We start from the raw sequence: 15385 nt of genomic DNA on the forward strand, positions 1-15385 counted from the left end.
TCTTGGTAGGTTTGCGGTTGTGCCCATACTCTTTCCATTTTCAGATGATGGATTGAACAGAGCTCCGTGAGATGGTCAAAGCTTGGGAGATTTTATTATAACCTAACCCTGCTTTATACTTCTCCACAGCTTTATCCATGACCTGTCTGGTGTGTTCCTTGTCCTTCATGATGCTGTTTGTACACTAAGGTTCTCTAACAAACCACTGAAGGCTTCACAGAACAGCTGTATTTATACTAAGATTAAGTGACACACAGGTGGACTCTATTTACTAATTAGGTGACTTCTGAAGGCAATTGGGTCCACTAGATTTTAGTTAGGGGTATCAGAGTAAAGGGGGCGCCATACAAATGCCCCCCCCCCCACACTTTTCACATATTTATTTGTATCATTTTCCTTCCACTGCAGGAACAAAAAAACAAAACAAAAAAAAAAAGACACTCCTCAAGAAAGGCCACATGCTGTCACCACTGAGCTTTAACAAAAACGCAACACAAAGATTCTGAGGCCACATGGAAAAGGTGGAATGGTCAGATAAGACTAAAATAGAATGATTTGGCCTCAACGATATGCATGGCGGGAATCCATCCAAATAACACCATTCCTACACTAAAGCATGGAGGGGGGGGTAATATCTTGGTATTGGGGTGGGGGGGGTAATATCTTGGTATTGGGGCGGGGGGGTGCATCTTTGCAGCAGGGCCTGGGACACTTGTCAGGATAGAAGGAAGAATGGACGGGGGAAAATTTACATCAAATTCTTGAAGGAAAATCTGCTGCCCTCTGCTGGCAGAACGTCATCAATGAGAAGAAGGTTTACCTTCCAACATGACAATGACCCTAAGCACGCAACAATGAGCACACAGTGGTTGGAAGGAAAGGGGGGAGGAGGAGCACACAGTGGTTGGGAAGGAGGAGCACACAGTGGTTGGGAGGGAGGGGGGAGGAGGAGCACACAGTGGTTGGGAGGGAGGGGGGAGGAGGAGCACACAGTGGTTGGGAGGGAGGGGGGGGAGGAGGAGCACACAGTGGTTGGGAGGGAGGGGGGAGGAGGAGCACACAGTGGTTGGGAGGGAGGGGGGAGGAGGAGCACACAGTGGTTGGGAGGGAGGGGGGAGGAGGAGCACACAGTGGTTGGGAGGTAGGGGGGAGGAGCACACATTGGTTGGAGGGAGGGGGGAGGTGGAGCACACAGTGGTTGGAGGAGGGGAGCACACAGTGGTTGGAGGAGGGGGGGAGGAGGAGCACACAGTGGTGGAGAGAGGGGGGAGGAGGAGCACACAGTGGTTGGGAGGGAGGGAGGGGGGAGGAGCACACAGTGGTTGGAGGGAGGGGGGAGGTGGAGCACACAGTGGTTGGAGGAGGGGAGCACACAGTGGTTGGAGGAGGGGGGAGGAGGAGCACACAGTGGTGGAGGAGGAGCACACAGTGGTGGAGGGAGGGGGGAGGAGGAGCACACAGTGGTTGGAGGGAGGGGGGAGGAGGAGCACACAGTGGTGGAGGGAGGGGGGAGGAGGAGCACACAGTGGTGGAGGGAGGGGGGAGGAGGAGCACACAGTGGTTGGAGGGAGGGGGGAGGAGGAGCACACAGTGGTGGGAGGAGGGGGGGAGGAGGAGCACACAGTGGTGGAGGAGGAGCACACAGTGGTGGAGGGAGGGGGGAGGAGGAGCACACAGTGGTTGGGAGGGAGGGGGGAGGAGGAGCACACAGTGGTTGGGAGGGAGGGGGGAGGAGGAGCACACAGTGGTTGGAGGGAGGGGGGAGGAGGAGCACACAGTGGTTGGGAGGGAGGGGGGAGGAGGAGCACACAGTGGTTGGGAGGGAGGGGGAGGTGGAGCACACAGTGGTTGGAGGGAGGGGGGAGGTGGAGCACACAGTGGTTGGAGGAGGGGAGCACGCAGTGGTTGGAGGAGGGGGGGAGGAGGAGCACACAGTGGTGGAGGAGGAGCACACAGTGGTGGAGGGAGGGGGGAGGAGGAGCACACAGTGGTTGGAGGGAGGGGGGAGGAGGAGCACACAGTGGTTGGAGGGAGGGGGGAGGAGGAGCACACAGTGGTTGGAGGGAGGGGGGAGGTGGAGCACACAGTGGTTGGAGGAGGGGAGCACACAGTGGTTGGAGGAGGGGGGAGGAGGAGCACACAGTGGTGGAGGGAGGGGGAGGAGGAGCACACAGTGGTTGGGAGGGAGGGGGGAGGAGGAGCACACAGTGGTTGGGAGGGAGGGAGGGGGGAGGAGCACACAGTGGTTGGAGGGAGGGGGGAGGTGGAGCACACAGTGGTTGGAGGAGGGGAGCACACAGTGGTTGGAGGAGGGGGGGAGGAGGAGCACACAGTGGTGGAGGGAGGGGGAGGAGGAGCACACAGTGGTTGGAGGGGAGGGGGGAGGAGGGGAGCACACAGTGGTTGGGAGGGAGGGGGGAGGAGGAGCACACAGTGGTTGGAGGGAGGGGGGAGGTGGAGCACACAGTGGTTGGAGGAGGGGAGCACACAGTGGTTGGAGGAGGGGAGCACACAGTGGTTGGAGGAGGGGGGGAGGAGGAGCACACAGTGGTGGAGGAGGAGCACACAGTGGTGGAGGGAGGGGGGAGGAGGAGCACACAGTGGTTGGGAGGGAGGGGGGGAGGAGGAGCACACAGTGGTTGGGAGGGAGGGGGGGGGAGGAGGAGCACACAGTGGTTGGGAGGGAGGGGGGAGGAGGAGCACACAGTGGTTGGAGGGAGGGGGGAGGAGGAGCACACAGTGGTTGGAGGGAGGGGGGGGAGGAGGAGCACACAGTGGTTGGGAGGGAGGGGGGGGAGGAGGAGCACACAGTGGTTGGGAGGGAAGGGGGGAGGAGGAGCACACAGTGGTTGGGAGGGAGGGGGGAGGAGGAGCACACAGTGGTTGGGAGGGAGGGGGGAGGAGGAGCACACAGTGGTTGGGAGGGAGGGGGGGGGGAGGAGGAGCACACAGTGGTTGGGAGGGAGGGGGGAGGAGGAGCACACAGTGGTTGGAGGGAGGGGGGAGGAGGAGCACACAGTGGTTGGGAGGGAGGGGGGAGGAGGAGCACACAGTGGTTGGGAGGGAGGGGGGGAGGAGGAGCACACAGTGGTTGGGAGGGAGGGGGGGAGGAGGAGCACACAGTGGTTGGGAGGGGGGGGGAGGAGGAGCACACAGTGGTTGGGAGGGAGGGGGAGGAGGAGCACACAGTGGTTGGGAGGGAGGGGGGAGGAGGAGCACACAGTGGTTGGGAGGGAGGGGGGGGAGGAGGAGCACACAGTGGTTGGGAGGGAGGGGGAGGAGGAGCACACAGTGGTTGGGAGGGAGGGGGGAGGAGGAGCACACAGTGGTTGGGAGGGAGGGGGGGGAGGAGGAGCACGCAGTGGTTGGGAGGGAGGGGGGAGGAGGAGCACACAGTGGTTGGGAGGGGGGGGGGGAGGAGGAGCACACAGTGGTTGGGAGGGAGGGGGAGGAGGAGCACACAGTGGTTGGGAGGGAGGGGGGAGGAGGAGCACACAGTGGTTGGGAGGGAGGGGGGAGGAGGAGCACACAGTGGTTGGGAGGGAGGGGGGAGGAGGAGCACACAGTGGTTGGAGGGAGGGGGGAGGAGGAGCACACAGTGGTTGGGAGGGAGGGGGGAGGAGGAGCACACAGTGGTTGGAGGGAGGGGGGAGGAGGAGCACACAGTGGTTGGGAGGGAGGGAGGGGGGAAGAGGAGCACACAGTGGTTGGGGGAGGGGAGCACACAGTGGTTGGAGGGAGGGGGGAGGAGGAGCACACAGTGGTTGGGAGGGAGGGAGGGGGGAAGAGGAGCACACAGTGGTTGGGGGAGGGGAGCACACAGTGGTTGGGAGGGAGGGAGGGGGGAAGAGGAGCACACAGTGGTTGGGGGAGGGGAGCACACAGTGGTTGGAGGAGGGGAGCATACAGTGGTTGGAGAAGGCGGTGAACGTTTTTTCAGGGCCTAGTCAGAGCCCAGACTTGAACCCCATTGAAAATCTGTGGAATCACTTGAAGACTGCAGTCCACAAACGGTCACCATCCAATGTAACTGAACCGGAGCCGTTCTGTAAAGAAGAGCGGGCAAATATTGCAAAGTTAGTGGAGACAAATCCCAACAGACTAAAGACTGGAAATAAAGCGAAAAGGTGAATCTTTTTTCCAATTTCGTGACCGTTTTTGCATTTCGTTCATTTCTCTCTGACATGTTGCTGTTGGATCTTTCACATGGATGGTGTAGGTTATACTAGTAAATACAGCTGGATAAAACAAAAAACGCTCTGTCTTCATTTCAGGCTGTAGCTGCTGTACGCTGGTTTTATGGCTAAGCAGGAGCAACAGACATCAAACTTGTTTTGTTTAGTTTGTATTTGTTCATTGAAGTTTTTTATTTTTTTCCATATTCGTTATGCAACAAATTCCAGAAATGAAATCGGTTCAACATTTCTTTGTTGGTCCAGGTGGATTAGAAAAATGTAGCATACGTACAGACGATTTCTATATATACTATATTACCAAAAGTATTGGAACACCTGTAATTTTATTTTTATTTTTTTATATATACACACATCTTTAAAAAAAAAAAAAATGGATCACTTTTATTCCTATTACAAGGAATGTAAACATCCCTTTTAATAGAAAAAAAAAAAAAGTGACGGGTCCTCTTAAATATGAGATCTGGGGGGGAGGGTCAAAAAGTCCTCACATCTCATATTTACACTAAAATGCAATTAAAAAAAAGTTAAAATAAAAATAAAAACAAAAACTGTCATTTAAAAAAAAATTGTCCCTTTAAGAGCAATGGGCGGGAGTGATGTTTTGATGTCGCTTCTGTCCTGCAATGGTATGGAGACGGGTGGGTGGCCGTCTTCCCCTCACTCCTATCCATACTGAGCCATCAACAGGGCACCTCCGCCGGTGCGACAGCTCCTGTAAGCGGCGGAGGGCACCGAATCGTGGCGGGAGGGGGAGGGCCCCTCTCCCGCCTCCAATAAAAGTGATCTTGCGGTGAACCCGCCGCAGAGACCACTTATCTTGGTGCAGACCTCCCACTGAAGAAGGGGTTGCCGGGGTTATGGCAGCAAGCTGCTGCCAAAACAACTTTATCCTCCTTCAAACAGCCACCGTAAAACTGCGGCGGGCGGTCCGTGGCAGCTGGTAAATTTAGGGAGGTAGAGGCAGAGCGGGCACAAAGCTGACACAAACACAGCAGAATGTGGAAGCTTCCAGGAGTATTAACTCTTCAGTGCAAACTGTCTTGTTTCTTCCTCCATGGAACTAGCTATGCAGCCAATGCCTTTCATCTCATTTTACAACACTTACTTTTGAAAGATCTCCATGATACGTCTGTCTCTACTGAACCAACCCCCCCCCCCCCCCCTATTCTGGTCCAGGAGTGCATAGTGTGTGCAAGGGGGTGCATTGAGACTACATGTCCCATGATTCCATGCACACAGCACCAGAGTGGGAACATAATGCCAAGGAACCTAGCCACAGCGTGCATGCATGCCCTAAGCAAGGCACCCTAGCAGGTACACAAGAACCCCTGCCACATGGTCCATGTGCACCCAAAGCAAGGCACCCGAGTGTGCACGATAAAAAAGACCCCAGGCCACACTCCGAATGTACATACTAAGCAAGGCACCCATGCAAGTACAATAATAAAGTGCCATAAGTACAGCAACCAAGTAGGCACATAAGGACCCTGACCACACTAAGCATTCTCACATGGAAACCTAGAAAAGTGACATCAGAAAAAAAGCCAGAGAAATCCATCGGATTTGCCCCCCCCCCCCACACTTTTTTTTTTTACAGTATAGATGTATGTTTGTCCCAAGCATGTTTGAAGACACTTACTGTTATATGTCTCACTACAACGGCTGTAATTGAATTCCAGTCATCAACCACCCTTTCAGAAAAATACTTTCCAAGATAAGTTTTGAAATTTCCTCAAGTTAGCTGGAGGTCATGTCTCCGTGTTCTCGATTTTGGTTTCATGTTGAAACAACTGCCTTCCTGAACCTTATTCACCCGCCTTGATGTATTCAAAAGGTTTCAATCATGTCTCCCCTTTCCTGTCTTTCCTCCGGACCGTACATATTAACTTCCTGACGTCCCTCTTGATATGTTTAATTCCCCAGACTTTACGCCATTTTTGTTTCCCGTCTCTGGACTTGTTCCATCAATATCCTTATGTAAAGGAGGTCTCCAGAACTGAACACAATATTCTAAACCAAGTCTCACTAAAGATCTATATAGAGGAATCAGGACCTCCTTCCTCCTGCTGGTGACCCCTCTAGTGGTATAAAGATCTATATAGAGGAATCAGGACCTCCTTCCTCCTGCTGGTGATTTCTCTAGTGATATGTAAAGATCTATATAGAGGAATCAGGACCTCCTTCCTCCTGCTGGAAACCCATCTAGTGATATAAAGATCTATATAGAGGAATCAGGACCTCCTTCCTCCCGCTGGTGACCCCTCTAGTGATATAAAGATCTATATAGAGGAATCAGAACCTCCTTCCTCCTGCTGGTGATTTCTCTAGTGATATGTAAATATCTATATAGAGGAATCAGGACCTCCTTCCTCCTGCTGGTGACCCCTCTAGTGATATAAAGATCTATATAGAGGAATCAGGACCTCCTTCCACCTGCTGGTGATCCCTCTAGTGATATAAAGATCTATATAGAGGAATCAGGACCTCCTTCCTCCTGCTGGTGATTTCTCTAGTGATATGTAAAGATCTATATAGAGGAATCAGGACCTCCTTCCTCCTGCTGGAAACCCATCTAGTGATATAAAGATCTATATAGAGGAATCAGGACCTCCTTCCTCCCGCTGGTGACCCCTCTAGTGATATAAAGATCTATATAGAGGAATCAGGACCTCCTTCCTCCTGCTGGTGATTTCTCTAGTGATATGTAAATATCTATATAGAGGAATCAGGACCTGCTTCCTCCTGCTGGTGACCCCTCTAGTGATATAAAGATCTATATAGAGGAATCAGGACCTCCTTCCACCTGCTGGTGATCCCTCTAGTGATATAAAGATCTATATAGAGGAATCAGGACCTCCTTCCTCCTGCTGGTGACCCCTCTAGTGATATAAAGATCTATATAGAGGAATCAGGACCTCCTTCCACCTGCTGGTGATTTCTCTAGTGATATGTAAATATCTATATAGAGGAATCAGGACCTCCTTCCTCCTGCTGGTGACCCCTCTAGTGATATAAAGATCTATATAGAGGAATCAGGACCTCCTTCCACCTGCTGGTGATCCCTCTAGTGATATAAAGATCTATATAGAGGAATCAGGACCTCCTTCCTCCTGCTGGTGATTTCTCTAGTGATATAAAGATCTATATAGAGGAATCAGGACCTCCTTCCTCCTGCTGGTGACCCCTCTAGTGATATAAAGATCTATATAGAGGAATCAGGACCTCCTTCCACCTGCTGGTGATTTCTCTAGTGATATGTAAAGATCTATATAGAGGAATCAGGACCTCCTTCCTCCTGCTGGTGATCCCTCTAGTGATATAAAGATCTATATAGAGGAATCAGGACCTCCTTCCTCCCGCTGGTGATCCCTCTAGTGATATAAAGATCTATATAGAGGAATCAGGACCTCCTTCCTCCCGCTGGTGATCCCTCTAGTGATATAAAGATCTATATAGAGGAATCAGGACCTCCTTCTCCTGCTGGTGACCCCTCTAGTGATATAAAGATCTATATAGAGGAATCGGGACCTCCTTCCTCCTGCTGGTGACCCCTCTAGTGATATAAAGATCTATATAGAGGAATCAGGACCTCCTTCCTCCCGCTGGTGATCCCTCTAGTGATATAAAGATCTATATAGAGGAATCAGGACCTCCTTCTCCTGCTGGTGACCCCTCTAGTGATATAAAGATCTATATAGAGGAATCGGGACCTCCTTCCTCCTGCTGGTGATTTCTCTAGTGATATAAAGATCTATATAGAGGAATCAGGACCTCCTTCCTCCTGCTGGTGATTTCTCTAGTGATATGTAAAGATCTATATAGAGGAATCAGGACCTCCTTCCACCTGCTGGTGACCCCTCTAGTGATATAAAGATCTATATAGAGGAATCAGGACCTCCTTCCTCCTGCTGGGGACCCCTCTAGTGATATAAAGATCTATATAGAGGAATCAGGACCTCCTTCCTCCTGCTGGGGACCCCTCTAGTGATATAAGGATCTATATAGAGGAATCAGGACCTCCTTCCTCCTGCTGGTGATCCCTCTAGTGATAGGAAGATCTATATAGAGGAATCAGGACCTCCTTCATCCCGCTGGTGACCCCTCTAGTGATATAAAGATCTATATAGAGGAATCAGGACCTCCTTCATCCCGCTGGTGACCCCTCTAGTGATATAAAGATCTATATAGAGGAATCGGGACCTCCTTCCTCCAGCTGGTGACCCCTCTAGTGATATAAAGATCTATATAGAGGAATCCGGACCTCCTTCCTCCTGCTGGTGATCCCTCTAGTGATAGGAAGATCTATATAGAGGAATCAGGACCTCCTTCATCCCGCTGGTGACCCCTCTAGTGATATAAAGATCTATATAGAGGAATCGGGACCTCCTTCCTCCAGCTGGTGACCCCTCTAGTGATATAAAGATCTATATAGAGGAATCAGGACCTCCTTCCTCCTACTGGTGACCCCTCTAGTGATATAAAGATCTATATAGAGGAATCAGGACCTCCTTCCTCCCGCTGGTGATCCCTCTAGTGATATAAAGATCTATATAGAGGAATCAGGACCTCCTTCCTCCTGCTGGTGATCCCTCTAGTGATATAAAGATCTATATAGAGGAATCAGGACCTCCTTCCTCCTGCTGGTGATCCCTCTAGTGATATAAAGATCTATATAGAGGAATCAGGACCTCCTTCCTCCTGCTGATGACCCCTCTAGTGATATAAAGATCTATATAGAGGAATCAGGACCTCCTTCCTCCCGCTGGTGACCCCTCTAGTGATATAAAGATCTATATAGAGGAATCAGGACCTCCTTCCTCCTGCTGGTGATCCCTCTAGTGATATAAAGATCTATATAGAGGAATCAGGACCTCCTTCCTCCTGCTGGTGATCCCTCTAGTGATATAAAGATCTATATATAGACAAAAAAACGTTCCCTGTGACACTGCGCTATCCAAAAAAACAGAAAAAAGCTGCTAACACAATCACAAGGATAAAACAGTGAATAATAAACAAATACCAAACCAAAGTGTAGCGCTTAACAAAGTTATGAATAATCTAGTTAGTGCATCATCGTACAATTTAACCCAAACACCTTAGGTGTGAAAATTCTTAAAAAAGTACATAGAAATAAAAAAATACACTTCCAAAAAAATATAAATGAATTAAAAGTCTCTATGTAAAAAGTTGATCCAATCCAAACGTGAAATACGGGTCACCATCCACCTTCTTAAATGAGGCTAGCATGCAGACACCCTGTGATATTCCCGTCACCTTTAGAAGTAAAGGCTTACCGGATAGTATGGATCCAAACGAATATATATTCGAAGGATCATGCAAGCTTATAACTTAGAAGGCGAGATTTGCAGATGTAGATTTTCAGGGAAGTAACAAGTCAGACTCCTCATATAGTTGTCCCAACTAGTTGTTAAATCCACATCGGTACACTCCAGCTCAAAATGTTGAACTCATACAAAGGAAAATAAGGAGCCACAATAGTGTAAATCCGTTTAAAAGAAAAAATTTAATAAAAAAGTAATGAACTCACATGTAACCAAAGAAATCAAGCGCTTATTCCATAAAAACAGTGCTACAGCAGTAGTCCCGACGCGTTTCGTCCTCTACAGACGTCATCTGGGGTAGCACTACACTGTAGCATCATCACTTATATAGCAAACAATCAATTTGGGCGAAAATTCCATCTGCCTGTGTCACCGCGTGTCATTTCCGGTTTAAGATGGCGCCCGGCGTGCGTTCCACGCCTCATTATAATGTTACAGCATGTATCAGCAGACAGACCATGCCAAAACATATATAAAATAAACCAATAAATGAAAGCTAGGTTGGCCCAAACTTTAGAAATATACCAAACGTAAAAATTAGCCAGACGTTGTAATTTATTCCCCTCTGTAATACCGTTAGTAGTATTTCCGGGTCATGATTGAACACATAAGGGGCGTGGATATGGTTCCAATCATTATCCTACCCAGCCACTTATGCCGACGAAGCCACACCCACTACAGGGAAGTACTAACATAGTGGGCGTGTCGTATATAGAGAGCACTGATGCCTCCGTCTAGCGGTGATGGAACGCACCGCGTACCGGAAGCACCAGTATTACACGCACGTCCGACGCAAGAGGTGGCGTAAGAGGAAACACGCCACAACCAATCGGAGAGCGTCGAACATCGGAAGTGACGTAAACGGAAAGTACGTCACATCCGGCCAGGATGTGTCCGACAACAGGAAGTGATGTGATGAAAATACATCATCTCCGGTGTCAAGTAGGACGTATGTAAACATACGCCGGACCATACATCCTAAAGGGGCTGTGCATTTAAGTACACCCATACTAATAAGTATGGGGTGGGAGCAGTTATGTATATGCAATGAAAAAGTATCTTTAAAACAATTTTTATACAAAGTATACATCAGCACCGACACAACGCATGCCCGAACGTGCATTGTGACAAATACTGATAGCATCTAAGGCAGGTAGAATTCTGTCCCAAGACCAATAATATTGATATAACATAAACAACAATGGTAGAAAAACCTACCACTTACATAAAAATCGAAAAATATTAAAACAGATAAGCAAAATAAAATAAAACACTAAAATAAAATATTGTCAATGTGCATATTAACCATTATTAATGAAGGCATTAATATCCCATTCTATATTTAAGCCAAATGGCGAGTAAGAACGAATCAAATATATCCAGTAGGTTTCTAATCTGGAAACACCCCGAGTCATAGCACCCCCCCTCCACGGAGGTGTATATTTGTCAATAGCTAGAAATTGGGTACCTGTTGGGTCACTGTTATGGTGTTCCCTGTAGTGTCTCGGGACAGTGTGTTTAGAGACCTTACTCTTTATTAAGGCTATGTGTTCCCCTACTCTAATCGCAAACATCCTTGTCGTCCTCCCCACATATTGTTTACCACACGGGCAAGTGATCAGATATACTACATACCGGGTACTACAGGTACAAAATGATTTTATAGTATGTGTTCTATTAGTTGTTGTTGATGTAAACTCAGTTGTTTTATATCTCCCGGCTATATTAAACTGACATACCACACATTTTTTACAAGGATAAAAACCTGTTAGATTGTGAAAAAATGATGGACGACAGGGAGGGTTAATAACATTGGGAGCAATAAAGTTCCGTAAAGAGGGTGCTCCCCTGAAAAGTACTTTCGCCCGCTCAGGTAACTTTGAGTTGAGGACTGGGTCACTTCTTAATACGTCCCAATGTTTATTAATAATGGTCTTGATTTGTTTATGCTGTACCGAAAAGGATGTAAGCATAGACCACCTATAAGTATCCTCAGGATCATGACGGGCTTTCTCAATCACTAGGCTCTCCCTGTTAGTGTTAATAACTTTCTGTATCTCTACATCAAGAACCCTAGCATCATATCCCTTATCCTCAAATTTTTGTTTGAGGATTCCTGCTTGTGTCCTAAACGTATCAAGGTCCGTGCAATTCCTTCGCAATCGTAGGAACTGACTGCGTGGTATCGAACTCAACCATGATCTATGGTGGCAGCTGTCAAGGGGAATGAAGCTATTCCTATCAGTCGGTTTGAAGTGCGTTTTGAACACAAATTTATTGTCTACTAATTCAATCTCTAAATCAAGAAAATTTATCCTAGAGAGGCTCATTTCAAATGACAGAGAAATACCCCTATCGTTATTGTTCAAATTCTTAAAGAATTCAGTCAATGAATCCGATGAGCCATTCCATAGGAGGAGGATGTCGTCTATATACCTAGCCCACAGGACCAAAGAGGGGTTCCCCTGGGCATAGACGACATCCTCCTCCCACTTAGCCATGAATAAATTAGCAAGACTAGGGGCAAATTTGGCCCCCATTGCTACACCCCGTTGTTGTAAATAATACTTGTCGTTAAACCAAAAATAGTTATGTTCCATGGCAAATTCTAAAAGCTCTATGAGGTAATCACATTGGAATGATGCCAAAGAGTCCTCGCGATCTAAAAAGTATCGGACAGCATCTATACCCATTCCCTGAGGTATGCAAGTATAGAGGGACGCTACGTCAGCTGTAGCTATAATACATTGCTCATGAAGCACTAAACTTTCAAGTCTCCTGATTGTAGCACCCGTATCTTTAAGATAGGATGGGGTTTTTTTAACAAGGGGTTGCAAATAAAAATCTATATAACGGCCTATACGTGAAGTGACCGAATTAATGCCACTCACTATATAAAGATCTATATAGAGGAATCAGGACCTCCTTCCTCTCACTGGTGATCCCTCTGGTGATATAAAGATCTATATAGAGGAATCGGGACCTTCTTCCTCCTGCTGCTGACCCCTCTAGTGATATAAAGATCTATATAGAGGGATTAGGACCTCCTTCCCCCTGTCAGTGACCCCTCTAGTGATATAAAGATCTATATAGAGGAATCAGGACCTCCTTCCTCCTGTCAGTGACCCCTCTGGTGTTGCACTCTAGAATTATATTCGTTTTCCCCACTGTCTGGTCGCACGGTTTGCTTATTTTGCAATCATCTGATACAAGTACCCCCAAATCATCTTCTTTTGTGCTAACCAACACTGTACTCTCAATGTTGTATCTCCCCTAAGCAAAGCTCCAGAGAAGGCACATGATAAAGACCCATCTGTAAGCAGGACCATGGTTTTAATGAACCCACCCAATCTAGTTACGTACATACCTTCCTCTCATTTCCAACTGATACATGCCGTTGTCGGACACCACACAGCCTCTCCTCTGAAAGTGTCCCAGTCGGGTCCTTATTAGTGCACATGTGCGCTGGGACCACCTTTATTGTTGTTGGGAGCGCAGTATGTAAGGCTAGAGACAGATACAAGTTCTGCTCGCTCATAAAAAAAAAAAATGAACGAGGCCCCCGGTGCACATATATTGGCAGCACTGCAATGATATAAAAACCTACCTGAAACTCTTCTCAATTTCGTTGAGCAGAAATCTGTCCCGGATCTTTACTGTAATGGCGGCGAGCGGTGGCGTCACAATCACACACTGCGAATTCATGCCCTAGTTTGGGGCAGCCCCCCTGGACTCTACAAACATGTTTTTATTGGTTGTAGAATTATTTTAGATATGGATGTGACACCTTCACACTCACCTTACAGACCAAGAATGAACTCCTGTTCCTGTTTCTGATCATCACATTGGACGGTGTATTTGCCTCCATCACCTGATGTTACGTTGTCTATCGTGAGGTCCCCATATGGACTGGATTTAAGTCTATTATTATCGATGTTCACCGACTCACCGTCCTTCTTCAAGGTGATCTTGTTGGTCATGTTAATGGGGTGAAATGTGACGCTGCCGATGGGCTCCAGGAGATCTGCAGAGGGAAGACATATTTAATCTCCAATGCTCTTGGCTGGGATGTGTTTTAAATTTATAAACCCAGCATCTTAGAGCCTCCAGCTACACCCTTTAGGTTTTGTATTATGACATGAAAATAAAGTAAACGTATCATTTCTCTCATGTCCCTCCTAATCAGGTTATGCAAAAACACAAGGACACTGTACAGACCTAAAGAAGTACCCCAGAATCCCCCCACCCTGTAAGCCCGGCTACAATCTGGATTATCCAAATACTGACTTTTTGCAGGAAGTCAAGACTTCAGTCTGGCTCCACCTACTGGTCCAGCAATGTGAATGGGAGCCTCGCAGATCAATAGAGATGTGCAGAATGTGGAAAGGGCCGAGGTCAATTACTGACACTCTTGTTGTTGAAGAGTCTGGGGTGCTCAGATAAGTACAGCTGTGGGTGGTGCATTTCATTGCCATTATCAGGTTATCTGTCTTGTAGTAAGACAGACTGACCCGGACGTAGCCAGCTGTGAGCAGTCCGGAGCTCCTATGCACTCCTCACACCTCAGTATACCCGAACGTTATACATGGTTTATAAGGTTGGAGACAGTAAGAGACAAGTCCACCGACTTCAACCTCCATGAATGTGTGGGATTTTTATTCTTTAACAATTCCCATAGCCCTGTATATTCTGCTTCCTGAAGAAGACATCTAAACCTTTATTGATCATTTTAAATTTCTCAATATTGAACCTCAACTAACGGGCAACCAACCCTCTATTGCAGGGCATAACAAATTTGATTTGAATCTAGGAGCTACCCAAAAAAAGTTAGGAGCCAGTTTTTAAATCAGCTGCCCAGGGTGGCGAGCAATCGGTATTGCTCACCCCTTGGTGTCAAACATAAGGGGGAAAAAAAAAAAAAGGACGTAGCCAGCTGTGAGCAGTCTGGAGCTCCTATGCACTCCCCACTAGTGATGGACGAACTTCCGACGGGACGTTTCGCGAAAGCGAAATGCGAACGGACCCAAACGTTCGCGAAACCGAACGTTCGCCGCGGGCCCCATTGACTTCAATGGGAGGCGAACTTTGCAAACCTTCATGTCGAATTTGCGGCCACGTGGTAATTATTAGGGGGTAAAACGTAGTCCCACCATCTGGACAATGACATAATACATGTATGAGGTGAATTTGGGATCGATAACTACAAGCATTTTTATTTTATTTGGGAAATTGTTCTAACAATTCAGGACTATGGAGCTAATGAAGGCAATGGAGGAGAGGGAAGGTCAGGGACCAGGGTAGGCAAAGAAGAGGGTGCAGGAGATGATCACCAGCAGCGTGACATACCGGAATGACACATGCACCGTGATAGAGGCATCTGACAGCAGCACCGTAATACAGAGCACTGACAGCAGCACCGTGACATACAGCGCTGACAGCAGCACCGTGACATACAGCGCTGACAGCAGCACCGTGACATACAGCGCTGACAGCAGCACCGTGACATACAGCGCTGACAGCAGCACCGTGACATACAGCGCTGACAGCAGCACCGTGACATACAGCGCTGACAGCAGCACCGTGACATACAGCGCTGACAGCAGCACCGTGACATACAGCACTGACAGCAGCACCGTAAGCAGCCCCAGGAGGAAGTCAGCACAGCACAGGGATGGTGTGATCCCCTCATAATAAGAACCCCCAGGAGGAAGTCAGCACAGCACAGGGATAGTGTGATCCCTTCATAATAAGAACCCCCAGGAGGAAGTCAGCACAGCACAGGGATATCATAAGCAGCCCCAGTAGAAATATGACACCGCTCAACCTCTTCAAAGAGGAGGGTAGGGG

The 15385-nt window shown here is 48.3% G+C and overlaps 1 protein-coding gene across 1 annotated transcript in view; it reads right to left on the reverse strand.

Moving 5' to 3' along the window:
- The window catches only part of LOC143981502 (uncharacterized), a 157507-nt gene extending 144264 nt beyond the window's left edge, over positions 1–13243 (reverse strand). The window contains exon 1 of the mRNA XM_077479370.1: positions 13146–13243. Within this exon, the coding sequence (XP_077335496.1) occupies positions 13146–13243 (98 nt within the window). The remainder of the gene's footprint in view (positions 1–13145) is intronic.
- Between the last annotated feature and the right edge of the window lie 2142 nt (positions 13244–15385).

Source organism: Lithobates pipiens, unplaced genomic scaffold (genome assembly GCF_037356315.1).
Source record: "Lithobates pipiens isolate NorthernLeopardFrog02 unplaced genomic scaffold, aLitPip1_a1.2 Scaffold_16, whole genome shotgun sequence".
Taxonomy (NCBI): domain Eukaryota; kingdom Metazoa; phylum Chordata; class Amphibia; order Anura; family Ranidae; genus Lithobates; species Lithobates pipiens.